This window comes from Fistularia commersonii, chromosome 11, assembly GCF_037954325.1.
Source record: "Fistularia commersonii isolate RoL2024-O1a breed Wild chromosome 11, RoL_Fcom_v1.0, whole genome shotgun sequence".
Lineage (NCBI taxonomy): Eukaryota > Metazoa > Chordata > Actinopteri > Syngnathiformes > Fistulariidae > Fistularia > Fistularia commersonii.
Genome location: NC_141294.1, coordinates 2,052,426 through 2,073,678, shown reverse-complemented (window position 1 = coordinate 2,073,678; position 21,253 = coordinate 2,052,426). Strand labels below are relative to the sequence as shown.

At 42.4% G+C, this 21,253-nt stretch overlaps 1 protein-coding gene across 1 annotated transcript; it reads right to left on the bottom strand.

Annotated features, from left to right (window-relative positions):
• Positions 1-9,471: 9,471 nt before the first annotated feature.
• LOC147229193 (terminal nucleotidyltransferase 4A-like) lies at positions 9,472-19,452 on the bottom strand. The gene is made up of 12 exons (XM_086156035.1): positions 18,599-19,452; positions 17,714-17,837; positions 16,091-16,137; positions 15,414-15,534; positions 15,174-15,281; positions 14,941-15,069; positions 14,282-14,492; positions 14,059-14,185; positions 13,860-13,963; positions 13,408-13,592; positions 13,059-13,196; positions 9,472-11,960 (listed from the first exon to the last, which is right to left on the bottom strand). Exons 1-12 carry the CDS (start codon positions 19,312-19,314, stop codon positions 11,571-11,573), a joined length of 2,400 nt encoding a protein of 799 aa, XP_086012161.1. The 5' UTR covers positions 19,315-19,452; the 3' UTR covers positions 9,472-11,570.
• Positions 19,453-21,253: the final 1,801 nt, after the last annotated feature.

Here is a 21,253-nt window from a genome sequence, read left to right as displayed (position 1 = left end):
AGTGTGCAGGAAAAGATGATTATTTACAAATTATTTTAAATGCTTGCTGAATTTTCCAGCATGCACGTCGTGGGGAGCACAGAATTTGAAACATTTAACGGCGAGGGGAAACATTTCAAGTTGCAAAACCGCAACTTAAAATGTGCGGCGCTGTGACATCTTCAGATAAAATTGACATTTTTACATCAGATAGAGACAAGATTATGCCTTTTCCTGCCACCGTTTTCAAGAAATTAAAAGCTGACCTCACTTATCATTGGCACCCTGACGTTTGACGAGCATTTCCCTATATCTTTATTATCTTTTCATCTGTTGCTTCCCTCCGAACAAAAAATCAAGTAATTAAAAGTCAACCACTGCTGTCATCCAAGCTACTTTTCACTGACACTTGAAGAAGATCTGGATCTTTGCTTGGGAGAATTAATCATCCGGCGGTCAATTTACCTGCCACTCTCCTCTCGTATCCCGAGGCTGAAAATGAAAATATTCTCCCCGAGTCGCTTCTATTTTGTCATTTTAATCTCATCCGAGATCATGCATCCAAACCAATTTGCGTTGGTTATCTAGTTTACCGCTTAAATAAGTTACTTGCATCGCGCTGCAGTGGTTGTAAGAAGATCCCCGGTTCGATCGCCGCGTTAGTGCCATTTTCCATTTTTTGTAATTTAGTCTCAGATGTGGATATAATATTATTTACATTATATTTTGGTGATTGTTGATTATAGCATAATTAGGAATAAGAATAAGAATTAGAATAAGAACAACTTTATTAATCCTGAAGGAAATTGCTGTGCCAGAGTTACAGAAAATATAACAGTAATAAATAATAAAAGAAAAGGCAGAATTAGAAATAAAAAATAAACTATAAACTATAAAGTGTCTCAGTGAAACTATAAAGTCTCTTAGTAAACAGTGATAAAACTATAAGTGTCTGAGTAACAAGTGAGGTAAGGAGTGCACAATAGTATGATAACAACAGTATGATTATTTATGATTACTTTATTGTATTTAATTTTGCTTTTTGTTGAGTACATGCTTATTCATGGCATATGTATTTATGTTTAGGTTAACCAAATAAGGTTAGGAGCGGGCGCTGAGCTATGACGTGATCAGTTCAAATGTGTATAAAGGTAAAACTGTTGGATACCTGGGTTGATTCAGTAAAGGACGGAGCGAACGCACTGTTTTCTACCGTCGTCAACAGTAAACACGCGTAGACACTCGTTCTTTCCGTCTTAGAGTGGTTAAATGAGTGAATACTTTGGCAAATACTTAGAGGGAACTTTAGCCACTACACGCCGCCCTTTAATTTGTCTGGAATTTGCACGATTCCGCGTGGGTTTCCTCCCGGCGGTCCCAAAACCCGAAGCAGGTTTTAAATCAGAGCGTTAATGGTCTCCTTGCGACGTCGCTGTGATCGACTGGCCACCGATCCCGCGTTTTCAATGACGGCCGGGATCGTCTGCGGCACCCACGCCCTCCCTCGTGACCCCGGGTGCAGGATAAGCGGCGGAGATAATGAAATAATGAACGAATTAATGGATCGGCATTGAAGGCACAACAATTATTCGGCTCTGGAGGGCAGGAGTCAGCCAAGCGTTGGAGAGTCGGGAGGCAGCGCAGCAGCGCGGAGGCTTCAAGCTCATTTAGATTTATGTTTCATTTAATATATTTAACCAGACGGAGTGGAAGGACAGAGATAAGGGTTGAAACTCCGGGATATCGGATACCCAAAACAACAACATGGCCGTCGCCCGCAAAAAAAAATCAAGCCGTGGAATCGATGAACGGATGTCAACATCCGTGGCGAAAGTGACGCGACGGAAATCGCGATGCAATCATCGTCATGGTTACGGTCCTCGCCGTCACCGCTCCGCGACGGACACGCTCCTCGCTATTCAGTGAGCGAGGCGGCCGGCAGAACGGAGCCGTCCACGAGCGTGACGATGTTTGTGGCCTTGAGCGAGGAGGAAATCCGTGCCTTTTTCTTTTTTTCTTTTTCCCCCCCCCGCAAAAAGACGCGAGGGAACTAAGAGTCTGCTCCGACAATTGCGCTATTTTTGCAGCCGATGTGGTGTCAAGAGCCTCTTAGCAAGGGCACCGAAGAAGCACATGCTGTTCTTAGGCACTGGAGAATCTGGAGAATAGACCCCCTTGACACGCAAACAAACATTTGCAAACATAAACTTAACAACAAAAGAGAATATTCTGCTCGAGATCATAAGCATTCGGCCAACGGTCAGGCCTGGGATGGCAGTTTTTCTCTTTTTCCGCTATTTTAAGAATAAGAATAAGGACACCTTTATTTATTCGGAAGGAAATTGCTGTGCCAGAGTGACAAGAAAAAAATAACAATAATAAATAACAGTAGAAAATTGTATAAACAGTAAAAAAAGGGGGGGGGGGGTAAGAAATACAAATAAACTATAAAGTGTCTTAAGTAACAAGTGAAAGATAAGAGTATGAAAAAATATTGTACATGAAGCTGTTATTAAATGAAATATTGCACAGATGAATATATATACAGATAAATTATTACAATTTATGGTAAGTGGGTGAGATTGTAATAATTTATCTGTATATTTTAGCATCCTTTCATCATGAGTTCATCTAAACCATTCAATTTTTTACAGATACAAGATTGTTATCTGCTCCTCTGAATTTATTCCTGATTTCTTCCGGCTGAATGTAGCGTTTCCATTTTGCTCGTCAAATTGTTTTCATCACGTTTTGGCACGATTACATCTCTTTTTCAACTCAGTCGAGTAGCTTGATAGTTTCGTGATGACGGATTTCAATCAGCATCTGATTTTTTTTTTTAGGATTTGGAGAGGATATATTTTGAATTCTGCGATACAATTGTGTGCCGAAAAATAAATATGCCTTCATTCTGGTTAAAACGACCAAAAAACAACAACAGAATAGTGAACAGCTGGCTGCAATGACCAGTTTAGTATCAGATTTAGTATCATATTCGGATGCAACATCTTTGTATGACTTAAATTGACTGCAAGCGGCTGACAGAGCATTGAAAAGCGAGATCTTAAATAGTACCGTATGGCATCATCCTGTGCACAAACATCAATACGTTGCTCAGACTGTCAAAACAACACCTGCACTGTAAATTAAATCCAGCCACCAATGCATGTAATATGTTAGTCTGCTATGAAATGCACTAAATGAAAGGATTATTTCATTCATAAAGCAACAAACAGCATTTTTTTTCTGGCAATCTTTCTTTCATATGCAGAACAATTAAACTGCACTCTGTCTAGAGTAGCTGGGAAAAATGGCCTGAAATTGGCATGAAACCTCCGAGGAGAACCTGGAGCTCTTTTGTTCTTTTAGTTTTCAACCAGAGGCGGCTTTGTGCCGCTTCTTACGTCGCTCATCAGCCAGAATTCTGGCTGCAGCAGGGGTTCAGAGCTGATTTCAAACTCACTGCGTTTATGTTTGGTTTTTTTTTTTATATCCCAGGGAAATTACAGAATGTGGCATCGTCTTCCATTCACCTGCTTGTGACAAACACTGACACAAAATCACACTGCTTTTGTTGACGACCATTGACAGAAGTTTTTTCTAAATACTGTTTTTTCCTTAAAAGTATAATAGGCTAAGACTCGAAGGGTTTAAAATTCAAAGTTTCAAAGCATGAACAGTGTAAAAACGTGTTTTGTTTCATTTCATGTATCATTTTTATTACAATTAGAAGATAGCAACGTAAGATAAGATAAGATAAGATAAGATAAGATAAGATAAGATAAGATAAGATAAGATTTTATTGATCCCCATAGGGGAAATTTGTTTGGTCACAACAGTGTAACAGTTATAGTATTAATTAATATGAATATACTTATAAATATAAATATAGAGAGACAATTAGAAGATAGCAAGGTAAGATAAGATACAATAAGATAAAACTTTATTCATCCCCATAGGGGAAATACTTTTGTCACAACAGTGTAACAGTTATAGTATCAATATATATAAATAAAGATATAAATAGAGAGACAATTAGAGGATAGCAACGTAAGATAAGATAAGATAAAATAAGATAAGATTTTATTGATCCCAATAGGGGAAATTCTTTTGTCACAACAGTGTAACGATTATAGTATTAATAAATATAAATATAAATATAAATATAAATATAAATATAAATAGAGAGACAATTAGAAGATAGCGAGATAAGATAAGATACAATAAGGTAAGACTTTATTCATCCCCATAGGGGAAATACTTTTGTCAGTGTATAACAGTGTAACAGTTATAGTATTAATAAATATAAATATAAATATAGAGACAATTAGAAGATAGCAAAAGACATCAGGGAACAACAACAACATCAAGGGTAAGAATGGACGACTGAATGGGAAAAAAAAGACAGCCGGGGTGAAATTAGACGAGCAAAACCACAACAAGGATAGCAAATGATAGCAAAGACAAAAAATAAACAAAAATAAACAGGTTGCTACTGGGCTGAGACCAACAAGGATAAAAAAAGACAACAGAATTCTGGAGTGAGGTTGCTGAAGCACAGATGCACAGCAGATGCAAAGGGTAATAAGTTAATAAGTTGCTTATGAGATTTCATCAAATATTTGCATCTGTACTTATTTAAAGGCAATAGTCAATACTTACTTATGAGATGTGATCAATATGGCTGAAAATCTACTTCTTTTTCTTTTAGATAAATGCTGTCCGCATCCTAATATGAACTGCCATGCACGAGGATGAAGGTCGCGCCTAAGTGGTGTCACATCCAGTGTTCAGCAGTGGGGAAAAAAAAACCAAAAAAAATAAAATCACAAATGACAGATGGAAAAAGAAACCTGTACTTCACCTAGTGGCCGGAAGACAAAGCAAATAAGTAATGAGCTGCAAATACAAATGTAACCAAGGTCCGCTCCCGTCCTCTTTAATGGTCTTTCGAAGCAAAAGATGATTCTGTCTCGTTCACAAAGAAAAGTGTTTTTGTGCAAAGCACCTGAATAGCGAAGTCTGAGGGTCATTAGTGATCTTTGTGCCCAAGGAGACTGAATCGAGCTATTTTGCCAGGTAGCTACAGAATCCATCAGACCTCTTTGAGCTCAAGAAGAAAAGCTGGATCACGTGACTTACCTGTTGATAGGATGCTAAATAAGCAGAACGTCAAAGTGAGTGTGATTTTTGAGGCCTGTTGGGTGAGAAAGAGATTTAAGGCTGCGAAATTACACACTCCGACTCCGAGAGGTGGCCGACCGAACGCGAACCGAATCAAAAATTACGTTTTTTTTGGAGCTAAAACCCCTTCAAATGATAACAAAGCATGCACATTAATGGCAAAATATAAGCGTGTTACGTAGCATGATGCTAAGAATTAAATAACGAGTGATAATAGTTCAATTTTATGCGTAGATAACGCTGCAGAAGGTCATGCGTTCATTTGGAAAAGAGCAGCATGACATGGATGCAAAACTGATTTTGAGAGCGTATCAATAAAACGATATCAATACGGAGAATCCATGTGATCGCGATTTCCGTGCAAATCAGATACTTCGCTTTTTCGTCTTTCCCTGTCGTCCTCCGTTCTCCTCGTTCCCTCAAACCAAAAGTTGCCGTTACCGACTCCATTTTCGACGCCGATCGTCTGATTCCGGGAGGTTTGAAGTCGTCAATAGTATAATAATAGAAATATATCTTAAGAACGCAGAAAACGGAGTCTGTCAGCGGTTTAAGCCTTTGATCACGTTACTCCACGTGAGTTTTTTTCTTTTTTTTTTTTTTGAGAAAAGCGCAAAAGATAGACGAGAGAACCCGACGAAGCAGAGCAACGTGCAGAAGCACGGAGATAAAACATAGGTGCTGCAAACGCTGGAAAAAAATCTCCACGTGAATTTGGGATAATCATAAAAGACAAGAAAGAGAAAACGAACATTTAATTGTACAAACATGCTCACACTAGCAATGCCAGACGGGTATTTTGATGACCAAAGTAGACCAAAGTAACAATATCACAACAATAGCACAACAATAGCACTTTTAACTTGCAAAAGACATATTTTATTGCCTATCTGTATATTTTATATATACTGCTCCAAAAAATAAAGGGAACACTTGAACAACACAATGTAACTCCAAGTCAATCACACTTGTGTGAAATCATAGTGTCCACTCAGGAAGCAACACAGATTCATTTTGACTTGTTTTAAGGACATTACATCAAAGTTGGATCAGCCTGGAGTTTGTTTTTACCCTTTAATTTGGAGTGTGATTCCTAATCCAGACCTCCATGGGTTGATACAATTGATTTCCATTGATCATTTTTGTGTGATTTTGTTGTCAGCACATTCAACTGTGTAAAGAGCAAAGTATTTCATAAGAATATTTCATTCATTTAGATCTAGGATGTGTTTTTTAAGTGTTCCCTTTATTTTTTTGAGCAGTGTATATTGTCTATTTTATACAGTTTTATATTTGTATTGTCCAGGACTACAGATGGAAATTAGCTATGAGCTATAATCTGGTACAAACATCTCTGCCTCGGTGCTTAATGTATTTGTACACTGTCCTAATAAACTTCTAAACAAACAAAAAAATTCAGAGAGTTTCGTCGAGGTGGAACGCGTCACCGGCGGTCTCTCGACAAAGAAACACAAAAGTGGCATCTCCTCTGTGCAGGCATTTGCTGGCTATTATTCGAAAAATGTTTGCAAACACTAATTACATCCGCATACTGACTCACATTGCATGGCGGGGGGAGGAGGGAGGCGGCGGCTGTGCGTGGGACTTAGATGCAGATTTTCTACTGTCAAGACACTAATAGTCAAAAACAGCCTGGAGGTAAAGCTCCTGACCTTTACAGTGGAGATGTTTTCTTTTTCCTGCTGGGGGGGATTTGGAAGGGAGGTCTTTTAAATAACCTTTGTTGATGATTACACTGTGTATCATTTTTGCATGTTTACATTTCATTGCATGGCTTCTATATTAGTCTATATTTCCATGTGCTATATTTACTTTAAGAGCAATGTTGTTTGTGTATCTAACTGTGCAGACCGTAGCCCTTTGGGCCGCTTTAGATATTCCATTGTCCAAAGGAAAAAAAAAAAAAAAAAGATCTTATTCCAATCGGATTGAGTGTGCATGGAGAAAAAAAAAGAAGAAAAAAAAAACATGCTAAATATGTTTAAAATCAAGCTTTATGGGGACTGAATCCCATCTTCAAAATCGCCACAGCTCTCCGAGCGCAGACCTGCGTGCACACGTGCACTTGTTCCCGCAGATACAAGTTCAATGGAAGCCCAGTTGGACTAATCTGGTTAAAATATCCAGCAGGAACAAAGAGCCAGCTTTTAACAATATTATGAACTACAGCCAGTGCCAAAGTATCATTACTATTTAATCATCTGTGAAGACAGATCCAAGGAAGTGGATGATGGCATGGAGGCCGAATCTAATTTCTGAATGTCTTAGTCAGCTGGTTTGAGTTGGGGTGGGGAAGAAGGTCCGGGCGGGGGGGGAGTTATATGTGGACACTGTGTTTTTCTTGGTTTTAATTAGAGTCAAATGACAATCCTAGCGACTAACCTGACGACTGAAGATGGAGAGCAGCCTTCTCCTTCTCCTCGCTCGTACCCCGCCGACAGCCGAAGAAGACAACGGGTACGTCGGCAGAAGCCCAGCGATGGTCCGGCAGTGCCATCCTCAGAAAACAAAAGGTATTGCAGGTGAGCGATAGCGCATCTTCTTCCCCTCTGCCGCTCCCCTCCAGGGGCCGCGACAGCCAATCGCCCGCCTCCATCTAACCCTCTCCTCTGCATCCTTTTCTCTGACATCAACTAACGTCATTACCTCTTTCACTCCACCCATTAATCTCCTCTTCTGCCTGAAGCTCTGCCTCGTGTCCTCAAAGCTGATAACGTTGCTGGTCTCACCACCATCTTGAGCGCCTTTCTTGTCATTCAGGCGGATACTCTTTTATCACAACAAACACTTCTGCACCCGTTCCGACCAGCTTACACAAGTATCTTCTGTTGCTTTGACCCGTTGACCCGAAGTACTTCAAATCCTCCATCTTCTTTATCTCCACTCCCTGTAGCCTCACCGTTCCACTCGCGCTCCTCTCATTCACGCACCCGTATTGTGTACTGCTGCAGCTGAGCCTCATTCCTTTCCTTTCCAGACCACACCTCAACCTCTCTGGATTTTTGACTACTGATCACAATGTCATCTACAAACATCATGGTCCATGGAGATTCCTGTCTAACCTCATCTGTCACTGCCTCTGATGAAGTCCCACCTCCACCTTGAACTTTTCTGTTACCCCTAGGGCACACCTCATCACTGTCTCACAGCGAGCATACATGTCCTGCACCGGTCTAACATACTCCTCTGCTAATCCAGACTTCCTCGTACAATACCAGAGTTCCTCTCTTGGCACCCTGTCATATTCTTTTTCTAGGTCTAAAAAAACGCCGTGCACCTGCCTCTGGCCTCCTCCTCTCGAGACTTTCCTGCACCTGCTCCCTGCTCTCAGTACAGATCACGTCATCTGCGAACATCATAGTCCTCGCTGATGCCTGTCTAACCTCTCCTGTCAACCTGTCAATCACCACAGCAAACAGGGAGGGGCTCAGAGCTGATCCCAGATGTAGTTCCACCTCCACCTTAAACTCTTTTGTCACATCACACCACTATCTCACAGCTCTCAAAACACATCCAGCACCGGTTCAACACACCCCTCTTCCACAACTCCTCTTACCGTACCGCAGTCCACCTCCTGGATCTACAAAAGGCACGCTGCAGCTTCCTCTGACCTCCTGTCAATATTCTCAAAGCAAATACTGCCATCTGTAGTTTTCTCTCTTGGCAGAAAACCACACTGCTGCTCACAAATGCTCACCTCTGCCCTCTGTTTATCTCCAATGTTTGTGCACATTTTATCCTCGACACTGGGAAAGCTAATGCACACTAGAAGAAAAACAAACAAGGGATATAGGCTTATTATTTCACATCATGAAATATCACATCACATGGTGGTCAAGGAAGAACTACGATTAAATAATAAGAGGGACTTGAGGCACTTCAGTTCAGTCCATCCCATGACTGTATCTAAAGGGCATTTGTCAACCAACAGACATCACATCCATCATTTTATACACGATAATAAAACCCGAAAGAAGGCAAAAGCTAAAATGTGGCGGCTTCATTTTGAGAAACTTATTTAAATTCAAGTGCTGCAAGAATTTATTTAAATGTGCATCTAGCCAGTAGGACAATGTGGAATAAAAGCCTAAAAACATGTGTGTTAAAAGGGCAATGAAATGTTTTAGTTAATGTGTGTTAATGTCAAAAGCGAAATATACATATATATGTATATATAAAAATACTTGCAATGGAAGTGTCGGATTTGTTTTTGCTTGGCAGCTAACGCATTTTGATTCTTCACTTCTTACGGTCAAAATAATCATCCACATAATCACACAGAGGGGATGGATTTTAAAATGTTTATTAAAAAAATAGAAAACTCAATAAAAAAAAACAAAACAAAAAAAAACAAAACAAAGAATACATCTATATATCACTCATTTACACAACACAACCCATCCAAAGTTACAGAGATGAGACTGGGATTCAGTTTGTCGCAGAAGGAGACACATCCACTTATTATCCAACAGACTGCATGAAAAGCTTCATTAAAATCAAGAGGATAATACTAAACATCCAAAGTGGCTCTATCGGTTTGGCAGACGCCGTGTCTCAGGATTCACCACGTCCTGGTTGATGCCTCCACTCCGAAACCAGACTACTGCAAAAGTGACATCCCATACTCTAGTTGTCATGTGGATTGCTGTGTAAATCATGTAGCTGCAAAACATCTCGTGGATTGTTGAATAAACTATGTAGTTTTGAAACCACATAAAGATTTAAATAGGAGAGAAAATAAATGTTAACGGGCCTTTTACACCATGTGTAGAATAAAGAGAAAAAAAAAAAAAAAAAAAAAAAAGGAAAGAAAGAAAGAAATGGACATGACGCTAATGCCAACAGCCACCAACTGCCAAGTACAACTGGCAGTGCTTTCAGAAACAAATATAGAAAGTTCTGGCTATGTACAGGAAAATTTGGTCATTTAAGAAGGCAGTCAACCTGTTGCTTAAACAGAATCAAAGTAGATATAAGGCAGAACACAAGCACTTTGCTGGTTAGAAAAGTAGCACCAAATATTTTTGAAATGACATGGAGGAAAAAACGCTTAAAAAGGTGACTTTCCCCAATAAAGCCTGCTAGGAAATACACCCAAATAAAAGTCTAATTAGAGGAGTGATGTTTTAAAATGAGATCTAGAGGTCAAGAAAAAAATATTTGGACAGGAAGTTGGCAAAATTTCCAGGCGATATTGCAATGGTAAGTACATATGAGAACATGTTGGCATCGTGGGATTTTTTTGGCACATCTCTCATGTTGCTATACCATAGCTCCCCCTTCAGTTGGAAAGCTGAAAACATTCCTTCAAGGCCCTTAAAATCCATCTATTGCACAGGTACATACAGACTACAGAGAAAGAAAGCAAGATGTAGTGGGGGGGACCCCCCCCCCCCCCAAAAAAAAAAAAAACAATAGGAAAAAAAGAAAAAAAAAAGTGAAATAAATAAAATAAAAACAACTTATTGCACAAAAATGCAACAAACTTAAAGTGCCAATGTGAACCGACAAAAAAAATAAATCCCTCAAGTGACATAAAAAGGATAATGTTTAACACACATACACGAAAAAAAAAAACAAAAACAAAAAAAAAACTTGTACATTCAAACGAGTCATCACAGTTTAAGCACTTGAGACAAGGTCCGTTTTGTGCCATCACACCGAAAGCGTCGAGTCAGCATTATGCTGCATAGGCAGAAAGGTAGTGCTTGTCTTCAGTCAAAAAGTACAACTGGTAGATTATAGTCCAAGCTGTGAGAGGTCTGAAATCGAGAGCGGAGCTAACAGAACGTCGCATTTGGAACAAATGAGTTGGGAAAAACCTGATCCGAAAAGGCCCGGCAGGGGTTAAAACTTCCAGGAGACCAGGCAGGGCTTGGCTAACCGGTCGGATACTATTATGGCACGTGATACTGCTTTCTGAGATTTTCTGTGGGAGGGGGGAAGGAGTAACTCGGCCGACCAGCCGTGACGCTGAAAGGAGGGTCTGGGTTGGGGGACTCCGGTCACTCGGCTTTGTGCTGGTGTGCATCAAATCTGGAGGAAGGGATTCTGGCTACCATCACACCCACGCGACAACGGGAACGCAGGTTAGACTTCGAGGGAGGCAGTCGGTACCTCTTCGCCTGCAGGGGCGTCACTCGGTCCGGCGCCGGCAGAGATCGCTCTCTCGGGGCGATCGGAGAGTACTTCGATTTGCGCGGGGATGCGGGAGATGATGCGGGTTCCGTTTCTGCTGCCTGTCCGACAGAAACGCGTTTTACTCGGGGTTTTACTCGGCAACCGACCCCGAACGGATGAAGCGAGACCTTCAAAAATAAATGGGATCTATTTAAAAAAAAAAAATAATAATAATAATAATAATGATAATTCACATCGCCGCTCTTTCATCTACTCTGATTCAGGGCGGGGAGGTTTTCCCTCCTCCTGCGTCGCCAGGTGTTCCTGCTGAATTGCTGCTGGTTCCTAAAACCAGGGGCTGCGTTGTGTCCCGTCGGAAGGAACTGCCGCTGGGGACTGAAGCTCCCTTGAGAGTGATTCTGACCTCGGAGGCCACCGGCTTGGTTGTGCTTGTAGCCAAACTTGTGCTGCTCAAATGAGCCGTGTGGTTCCGGTCGCATGGAATACCCGTGGCTCTGCTGCCCTCCTATGTGAGGCTGGTGGAGCTGGCGAAGGGGGCTGGGGAGGGGACTCGTGGAGTTCGTGAGCTGGGAGACAGCAGCTTGTGACGTATGCCGGTGCACGATGCCGATGGAGGGCGGGTTTTCGTGATAGAACTGGCAATTGGAGACAGAGGGGAGAGTTAGGTTTTCGGGGAGGGACGGCAGAGGGGTTTCGGTGACGGTCCGGAGGAAAATGCGTCGCTAAACGATTCGAGAGCATGAAATGCATCGGTTCCCACGTCCAAGGAACAACATGTACTGGGTAAAGGAGTTCTAGATCCGTGGTTGGGTTCTCTAGAGCAGGGGTGTCAAACTCATTGTGGTCCAGGGACCAAATTTTATGTCAAGGGAGGGCGGATCAGAGAAAAAAAAAATTAATATAAAAAAAAAAAAAAAAAAAAAAAAAATCACACCATGCCCAAATTTTCCTTTGTTTTAGTGTAAAGGAGAACAGGTGAATGATAAAAATCTTCATATGTAAAAAAAAAAAACATGACTAACAACCTGAGATTCATGAAGAAAAGTAATCGCAATTTCAACAACATTGGGCCTCATTTCTGTCTTCTCAGTTTTCTGAGCATCATATTGTTGTATTTTTCGCCATGGCGAGTCTCATTGTGGCACCGTAACTTGCTGCATCCACACCGAGCATTCAGGTTTCTTATTAACCTCAAGGAACAATTAAGAATTGGAAAACCCTACACTCCATGTCCACTGTTCTCTTTTTTGACAACGACATCTTGCCGATGAGGGTGTCGGGGTCAACGGAAAAGCAGGTACGTTTCTAACAATAAGTAAAAATGCTATTTACAGACCCGGAAGCCACACTGCTGCCATCTGCTGTAAGTTCCCAGTCACAGTGTTGTCATGTTGCAAACACTGACTAAAGCAGTGCAACCCTTGCAGACAATATAGGAACTGTAGTTCGTGATTTTTCTGTATTTTTTCAAATTGTAGATTCATTTCACGGGCCGGACCGCACCCCCTAAAGGACCAATGCTGGCCCGCGGGCCGTACGTTTGACACCCCTGCTCTTGAACCTGCAAAGTTGCTGTTTACACCGAGTTTAAACATGATGTGCTGTAGAATGGACTACCATCTCATGCACTGTGCTGGCTAGGTAACTGACAACGGGTCTGTTGCGCTCAGCCTTCGTGAAATATAACTAATAATGATATTAAACAGACGAAAAGAAGAAAGAGAATAACCCACCTGAGGTGTGGCATGGATGAAGCCAGCTGGATGTGTGGCCCTGAGGTCAGTAGGCATCTGGAGCACTGAGTGGACTTGGGCCAGCGTGAGTGGGTGGATTTGGATCGCAGCATTACTACTCGGAGGAGAGTCAGACTCCTGGGGGAGGAAAAAAAAAAAGGACAAAACAACCTGATTAACTTGATCGCGGAGTAATGGGAAAATAACCGGTGCTGGTCAAAGAATGGAGGGCTTTATATCCGCTGTCTTATTACCGAATGCATTCAGTAAAATGAATTTGGTTGACAATGTGGAAATAAGTGTCGCTAATGCAGAATTTCATAAAAAACAAAGGGTCCATTGGCCTTACTATGTCACTCCCAGACGAGGAAGAGTGCGAGCCTGGAGAGTATGACGAAGAGTGGTGCTGAGGGCTGTTGAGGAAGACCGGAGAAGGCGAGGAGGAGTCGCCGCTGAGGGGGGATGACGTGTCTCTCTGATCCTCTACGGAAACCAGCATTAGCCTGGCGAGGTCCTGTTCACAGGTCTCCACATCTGAAGAACGATTCGCGGTTAAAAAACCATTTGAAGGTCATTCGGCCCGATTTGTGCGTACCGAGCTCGTTCCGTCGCTTCTGTGATTAAAATGCAACGGTCACTTTTGATATTCAAAAAGGCAAAAGGATTTTAGGGCAAATGTCTGGATGAAGCGTAGAGAGAGCCGTCACAATTAAAAAAAAAAAAAAAAAAAAAAAAAAAAAGATTGAGAACAATACTAGATACTGAAATCGCTGCAAAACCAAAAACATTTAAATGCATTACCATGATTCTCCAGTTTAGCATAATGCTTGGCTCCCCACTTCTTGATTGTCCACTCCCTGTAGGCCAGAACCTCCGGGCTGACCTTGATTATGCGCCCTAAAGTGCTGCGAAGCAAATGAGGCGTCCGTTGTACACAACTATGTCGCGACCAGTGCAAGCAATAAGGGGATTATTTTTTAACAAATCGTGGTGTGACTACCTGTCATACTCTTTGTTGGGGTACGCCCGAGCCAGAGGAGAGACGCCATGACTCAGCACCATGTAGGCAAAGTCAAACACTTGCTTGACTTGCAAGACACAGTACGAACTCCTGCCCACATCGTTGCCTGCAGGGACCCGACGACACATTATTTTTCTGTCAAAGGGCATAGGCGCGTTTAAAAAATAAAAAATAGAAAGTCATCAAGTCAAAGTGGTCTAACCTGGTTGTATTGGATCCTCTATGCAGAGCATGGATGGCCTGTTTCCATTTCCCATGGCTTTAAGCATGTCCTCCTTGGACAGGTACGCTCCCCCTTTCACCCGGATGCCCGTCTTCATGTAGTTGAAGTCACGGCCGTAGAGCTCGAAGAACTCGATCAGCAGGAGGCCCAGGTTGATGTTGGCCCGCCGCGTGTCGATACGAGGATGCAGCTGATCGGCGGGACAGGACAAAATCCATTACCTCCACTCTGCATACGACGCTGCCCATTAAAATTCAGTTGACACGCGGCACAGTTTGGTTTTGCCACGTTTCCGGGCAAACAATGTCCCGGCATCGTTCGCATGACAAGTTCCGCATTATAAACATAAACTTATGGCTGCTTCGGAGAACTGTTCAAGTCCTAAACGGTAAACGGTCTTAAACATGGATACGACAATTAATGACATGTCTTTTGTGATCTTTTCCCAATTGCTCCAATGAAAAATTGGGCTCGACCGCAAGAGGTGCAGGGAGCACTTTTTCCGAATATTCCATGATTTCTGTGCGGCCATGTCAACTGTTGCTCAAATTATATCCAATCAAGTATTCCCAGAAAGAACGAGTCGGCCTGTTCAAATACCTGCACTCTCCGGAGCTGCGTCATGCATGTGTATGTACCTGAAGGAAACTAATAGCCATTAGTATGAGGCTGTAAGAGCTGATGCCTCCAGTAAAGACTTCATTCAGATCCCTCTGGAGCAGGAACTGCTTTAAAACGAAGATCAGCGGCGGCAAAACAGTGTATTTCTACAAGGCAGAGAGACAAAAAGAAAATTTTTAAAAAAAAGGAAAAAAAAAAGCCCTACATGACATTCAGTTCGACAGGATGAAAAAATATATTAAGGTCTTACCTTAAGGTAGCTCTTAATGAACTGTGCCGCTTTGACAGCGGTCTCCACGTTGAAGCTGATGTCAACTTTGACCTGCGTTTCATGGTCAGTAAGCTTGATGATCGGCACCTGAGCAGGAAGGCAGAAGAAGTCAATTCAAAAGTCGTCACGGTGATTCCTGACGTACCAGCGGGCATTTTGATAAATTTGAGGTGCAGGCGTGGCAGAGGAGCTCCTGGGTCCGCAAGAGCGGAGGCTTACTGTAGCTTTGTCGAGGACTTTGATGGGGTACGGGCCGGACACGTTGTGCCTCTTCAGGGCCTGTTCCAGTTCCTGCAGAGGGGGGTGATCCCACTTTCCAAACACCACCAGGTCTATGTCACTGGGAACACAAACTACGTCTTTGTAACTTGAACTAAACACGTCTGCACATTTTTTTTCACCAGTCACCTGAGGAAACTTTCTCCACGGAGAGACTATTCTCGCATATCAGATTTAAAAAGCGCTTATTATTAGCCTTTGACTTATACATAATTAATGATACTAATAGGGGGCTTAATTTATGGGAATATCTTGTCAATAGACAGAATTACAACTGCCTCAATTCATCATTCCTAAAGTGGCGGTGCTTGCAGGTTGTAGATGAAATCTGCGTTGATTTACTGAAAACCCCGCAAATATTATTTGCACATTTCATACGTTTTCACTGTCAGTTTGATAAATCCCGCAGGGGTCCGCATTAGACGAGCTGAATGTCAAACGGACGTCAGGACAAAAGATGTGCAAACCCAAAGTAAATATCCAAATCTAGCGACGTGGCGAAATTTAACACCCAAACGCAAAGAGAGGCCTTACGCTTCTTTACTTCCTGATACAATGTACAGTATACTTCCAAAAATACATAAGAAAAGGGAAGACCGTAGAAAAACAAAGGCTACCTTGTTGGAAGATACAGGCCTGTGCTGAAGCTGCCAAAAATCTCCACCTGGAGAGTAAAACAGAAAGTTGTAAAATATTGCTTTACTACAAAACTCTTACCCAGTTAATAGCTCATGGAAAACACTGTGAGCTGCTATCTTTCAATTACAAGCGAGACCTGTCCAAGAGCTGGGAAAAAAACAAAAACCTTCAGAATCTATGAGTTAGGCTTACAGTCAAGGTTCTTTTTGTATTTACAGTTGGAAATGTCCTGAATCGCGCGCATTTGCCTGGAGGAGAACGACCCTTGTGGATGTCTGTGTGCTAAAACCGATAAAACCAAGGCATATTGTATTACCGTCTGCAGCAATAGCTCATATAATATAATAATCATGCACACAAGCGATATTGAAATTTGACTTGACCAGCAAGGTCTACCTTTTCAAACGGTTCTGAAGGAGAAAGCGAGGCCGAATCGTTCGGATCCGGTCGCCTCTCGGTTTTCCGAGCGATTATAGAAGGTTGTGCTCGTTGACATTTCGAAAAAAAAAAACGTCTGCGTGTTCGCTTGTTCTCCAGCGAGACGCCGACAAAAACACTGGCGTAGTTTGTCACAAACAAGAAAAGGTCTTTTTCACAGAGACGTTTGTTACGATGTGGCCCAAAGGGACGCGGAGGCCGGGGTTCGATCAAAATATTTATAAATCACAGAATGTCATTTGTCGAGCGCTACGCCAGCGTTCTGCTGGCACTATATCGTGGAATTTCACCAATAATGTTACTTTGGGAAGAGACGTGGATAATAATTACAGCTGGCCAACTCGGTTTGACGTGTGGAGTAAACGGGGCTTTTAGCCGACGCGCTGCCGCGGCCAAACAGGATGTTCGAGTTCGGTAAACTTCCAAACACTCGGGCCGCAGTGAATGAAAGGCAGATGCGCGGTTATAACACACAAAAAAGGGGCTTTTTTTTATCATTATTATTAGGTATGAGGTGATAATAGCAGAAGAGCTGTGGGAATGCCGAACCAAGGGATAAAATAGACAAATCCTGATGTGAAAATGAATTCGGGGGGGGGGACGACTATAAATTATCAGCTGAGGCAGCCAGAGTCTTCTTGTCCTGCTGTGGCTAATGAGGAGCTGGAAGGTCTGCTGTGGCAACGGGGTAAATCAGAACTCTTTATAAGACGAGATAGATTTATTTATACATTCCTTTGAGAGTGGCGGTGGTGACGAGTGAATATATCGCACCGCTCATTAGACTTCGGCTGAATAACTGCCAAGGACTAAACTATTTTAGTGAGTTTTACGTGCTCCGAAGCCACCGCGCCCGCCCGTTTCAGGGTTGACGGGACTATTGTTGCTTTGGAGAAGAGTTTGCGATCGAGGCCCCGGAGGCAATTTTGGCACTGTATAGCTAATCTGAATCTGAAAGTAAGGAAAATAACAAATTAGGGCCTCGTGTTGAATAGCGATAACCCAGGGACTGATTCTTCAAATGAAGCATGGGAAAAAATATTCTGAATTCAAACTCAAAACAATCGATTTCACGTTGCAAGTGATGTGTTAAAAAATAATCAGATCCGGTGTGAGCTCGGACTCTCCCACGGCTCCGGTCGCCTCTGCCTGCAGACACTCACCCGGGCGGTGGGCCACAGGTCCTTGATGACACTTTCGATGCGGTTCACAACGTCCCTTCTCATGGCCTCTTCTTCGGGCCGCGGCGACATGAAGTTGAAAAAGTCCATGATCTCTTCATGGAGGCTGCATAAAAACGAGGGGAGATTTAAAGAGGAAAGGAACGCGACAATAGTCTTAGTCAAGTTCATTCATTCGTTTAGGATGAAGCCTATTGAGGGTCACCGTGGACCGGCCGCCAGTCCATTAACCATTCAAACGTCACGTAGAAACATACAACCCTTTGCGGCAATTTAAGATCTCCAATGAACTTCCTGCGTGTTTTTGGACTGCGGTTGGAAACCGGAGAACCGGAGGAAACCGATGCAGACGCGGGGAGAACACGGAGAGTCCACACAGCGAGGGCCTCCTGTCAGGATCCAACCTTCTTGCAGGAAGGTGGAAGTGCTAACAATGATGCCACCATAGATTTACTCAAGGGGACATTTAAAAAAAACAAAAACACTTTACGAGTAAACTTTCCCGAAATCTGTACCCTGCCATTGAATGACTGCCTGGACAATGTGTTTACTGGAGAACCTTATTTTGTGCAGCCAGAGATGGAGCAGACATTCCTACAGTACTTGTGTCCAATTCCTAGCTTCTCACGCCAGCATTCTTCGGATGGATGGATGGATGGATGGATGGATGGGGGAAAATGTCAATCTATACATTTCTATGACTGTCCCTGCAGAGAAATCGTGGATATGCACGCACAATATTGCTCCCACACACACACACAGCACTCGTTGACCCCTTTTCCCCCGGTGCAATCAATCACAATATGCATTATTGTGCACATAAATCACTCCTTCCTGCAAGAACTCCAGCCACTGCGTCCCCCCTACCCGTTGACTCCCGGGCTGTAGCGTCGGCTCTTCCACAGGCTGCAGGACGAGTCTCCGTGGTGTCCGCCGCCGTGGAAAGTGTTGGCTCGGTTTAGATACCGCCTTCGCCCGGACGGGTGGGACTGATAATGGTGGTGCTTGTTCTTCATCCGAGTGGGGGTGTGGCCGCCGGATTGTTGCATGCTGCGACAGTGTTGCTGGCCGGCGGGGGGAGGCGGAGGGGGCCGGAGCTGTCTGAGGTCGTTTTCGTTCAACTCATGCTCGCCGTATTGCAAGAAGCGACTGGCCTCTTCGGCGACGTTCAAATTGTCGATTTGCAAAGAGGAGCCGGAGGGCGACGAGCTCTCGGCCTCCGAGTCCAGCGACGACGAGGACGGCGACAGGGAGCCCTTCCTCCGAACACTCCCCCGCTCCCTGTCCTTCTCCCCGCCGCCGCCGCCGCCGTCTCGCTTCGGCAGTTTTCCGAACACAACCCCGAACGACGTCGACGACGACGACGACGACGACGGCGGTGGTGGCGGCGGAGGAAGAGGAGGAGGAGGCGGCAACACAGTTTTACAATACTCGAGGTTGGAGTTAAAGTTACGCTGGTATTGGAGGTGGCTGTCGACGCATGAGTTTGCTCCGAATCCCTGAGAGGTTTCCCAAATGTGCATCCACAGGGAATTGGCAGGTCCCTTCTGCTCCGGCTGGATCCAAGTAGCCCTCAGATCCATCGAGTTTTAGCCTCCGCGAAGGGGGAGCGGGAGAAAAAAAAAACAGCGAGCAACTCACTCGGACACTTCACACTCACGGGGAGAAATAAATCCTACCGCACTGGGTTACTGGTTGTCCATGAAATGCTCCATGTTCGGAAATTGGTATGGGTTTTTTTATTTTTTTTTTCAAACGGCTAGCCGAACTCCACTCCCCATGTAAGCCGCCAATATGGCGCACCCAGCAGCACGGATCCGCTACTGCGCATGTGCGGGGGATTTAAATCTTTGAACACACCCCTTAAGCGCCGGGAGATCTGTCAAGTTGGCGATAGGGTACACGCGGCACGCCGGAAATGAAAGCTGATATTACAAAATAAGACAGGAAGTGGTTTGAAAATCAGTTCCAGGGAATCGTCACTGAAAACGGGTTGGCAATTTTTTTTGAACAAAATGAAAATTGCAATTTTAATATTTAAATTTTTTGCCATTTTATTTCAACTTTAAAATCATTCATGATCACAAACATGTTTTGACTAGCTTTTTTTCTTTGGGGTCATCCGTGCAAAATTCAGCAAAAGGAAAAAAATGTAGGAGTTTCTAAATTCAATATTAATTGAAAATACTTATTCAAATATTCAGAGAAAATTGTTTGGCGGGCCGGAAAAAAAAGGAGAGTCGGATGTAGCCCGTGGATCTGACTTAAGACAAGATCAGAATCAGAATACTTTACTGATCCTATCGATGTTCTGGCAGCACATTGTATGTGTGACAGAATTCAACCGTTTATAACAGTGTCTTTCTTTGTTTGTTATCACCCCCCTCTCAAGGTTTTGCATATTAACATTGAGAGACATACAACACATTCTGAGTTTGGTTAATGTATGTCATTGATGTCTGAAGGATAATGGGAATTCATAAAATAATATGAGTGACATTGGTATTAAAAATTCTCCTTTTTTCACTTTCTATATTAATAATTTACATTTTGAACTAGACATGTACAAATAAATGTATGCGGAAACTATTTATGCTGCATACCCCTGTATGGGTAAATTGCTTTTCGTTGACAGCGGCACCTGCTACAGAATCAAGTGGGGAAGAATCAAAATAGAACTTTATATAAAAATAAAGAAAAAAATAGCAAAGAAAATAAAAAGAACAGTAAAGATTAAAAGAAAGAAGGAAAGTTAAAGGTATGTAAAAATACACTGCTTAAAAAAAAGGAAGGGAACACTAAAACAACACATCCTAGATCTGAATGAATGTAATATTCTTTTCAAATACTTTGTTCTTTACAAAGTTGAATGTGCTGACAACAAAATCACACACAAATGATCAATGGAAATCAAATGTATAAGCCCATGGAGGTCTGGATTTGGAGTCACACTCAAAATGAAAGTGGAAAAACACATGACAGGCTGATTCAAGTGTGATATAATGTCCTTAAAACAAACCAAAATGAATCAGTGTTACTTCCTAAGTGGACAATTTGATTTCACAGAAGTGTGATTGACTTGGATTTACATTGTGTTCCCTTTACTTTTTGGAGCAGTATACATCAAAATATATGTTGTCTCAGAAAATTAGAATATTGTGATAAAGTTCTTTATCTTCTGTAATGCAATTAAAATAACAAAAATTACTTTTTCATGATATTCTAATATTTTGAGATAGGATTTTTGAGTTTTCTTAAGATGTAAGCCATAATTAGCAATATTAAAATAATAAACGGCTTGCAATATTTCAGTTGTAATGAATACAGAATGTATGACATTTTTGTTTTTGTAATTGCATTACAGAAGATAAAGAACTTTATCACAATATTGTAATTTTCTGAGACAGTCCTATACATGTGTATTTACAAGTACATGTATATGATTACATGTAGTAGGATACACTTGAAGATATACTTTATTGATCCCCATAGGGGAAATCCTTTTGTCACCGCAGCAAAACA

Coding starts and splice junctions, on each gene's coding strand:
- LOC147229193 (XM_086156035.1), bottom strand. CDS start 19,314: ATGGATCTGAGGGCTACTTGGATCCAGCCGGAGCAGAAGGGACCTGCC. Junction 14,493..14,940: donor TGGCTATTAGTTTCCTTCAG/GTACATACACAT, acceptor CCCGCCGATCAG/CTGCATCCTCGTATCGACAC. Junction 13,964..14,058: donor CCCAACAAAGAGTATGACAG/GTAGTCACACCA, acceptor TTTGCTTCGCAG/CACTTTAGGGCGCATAATCA.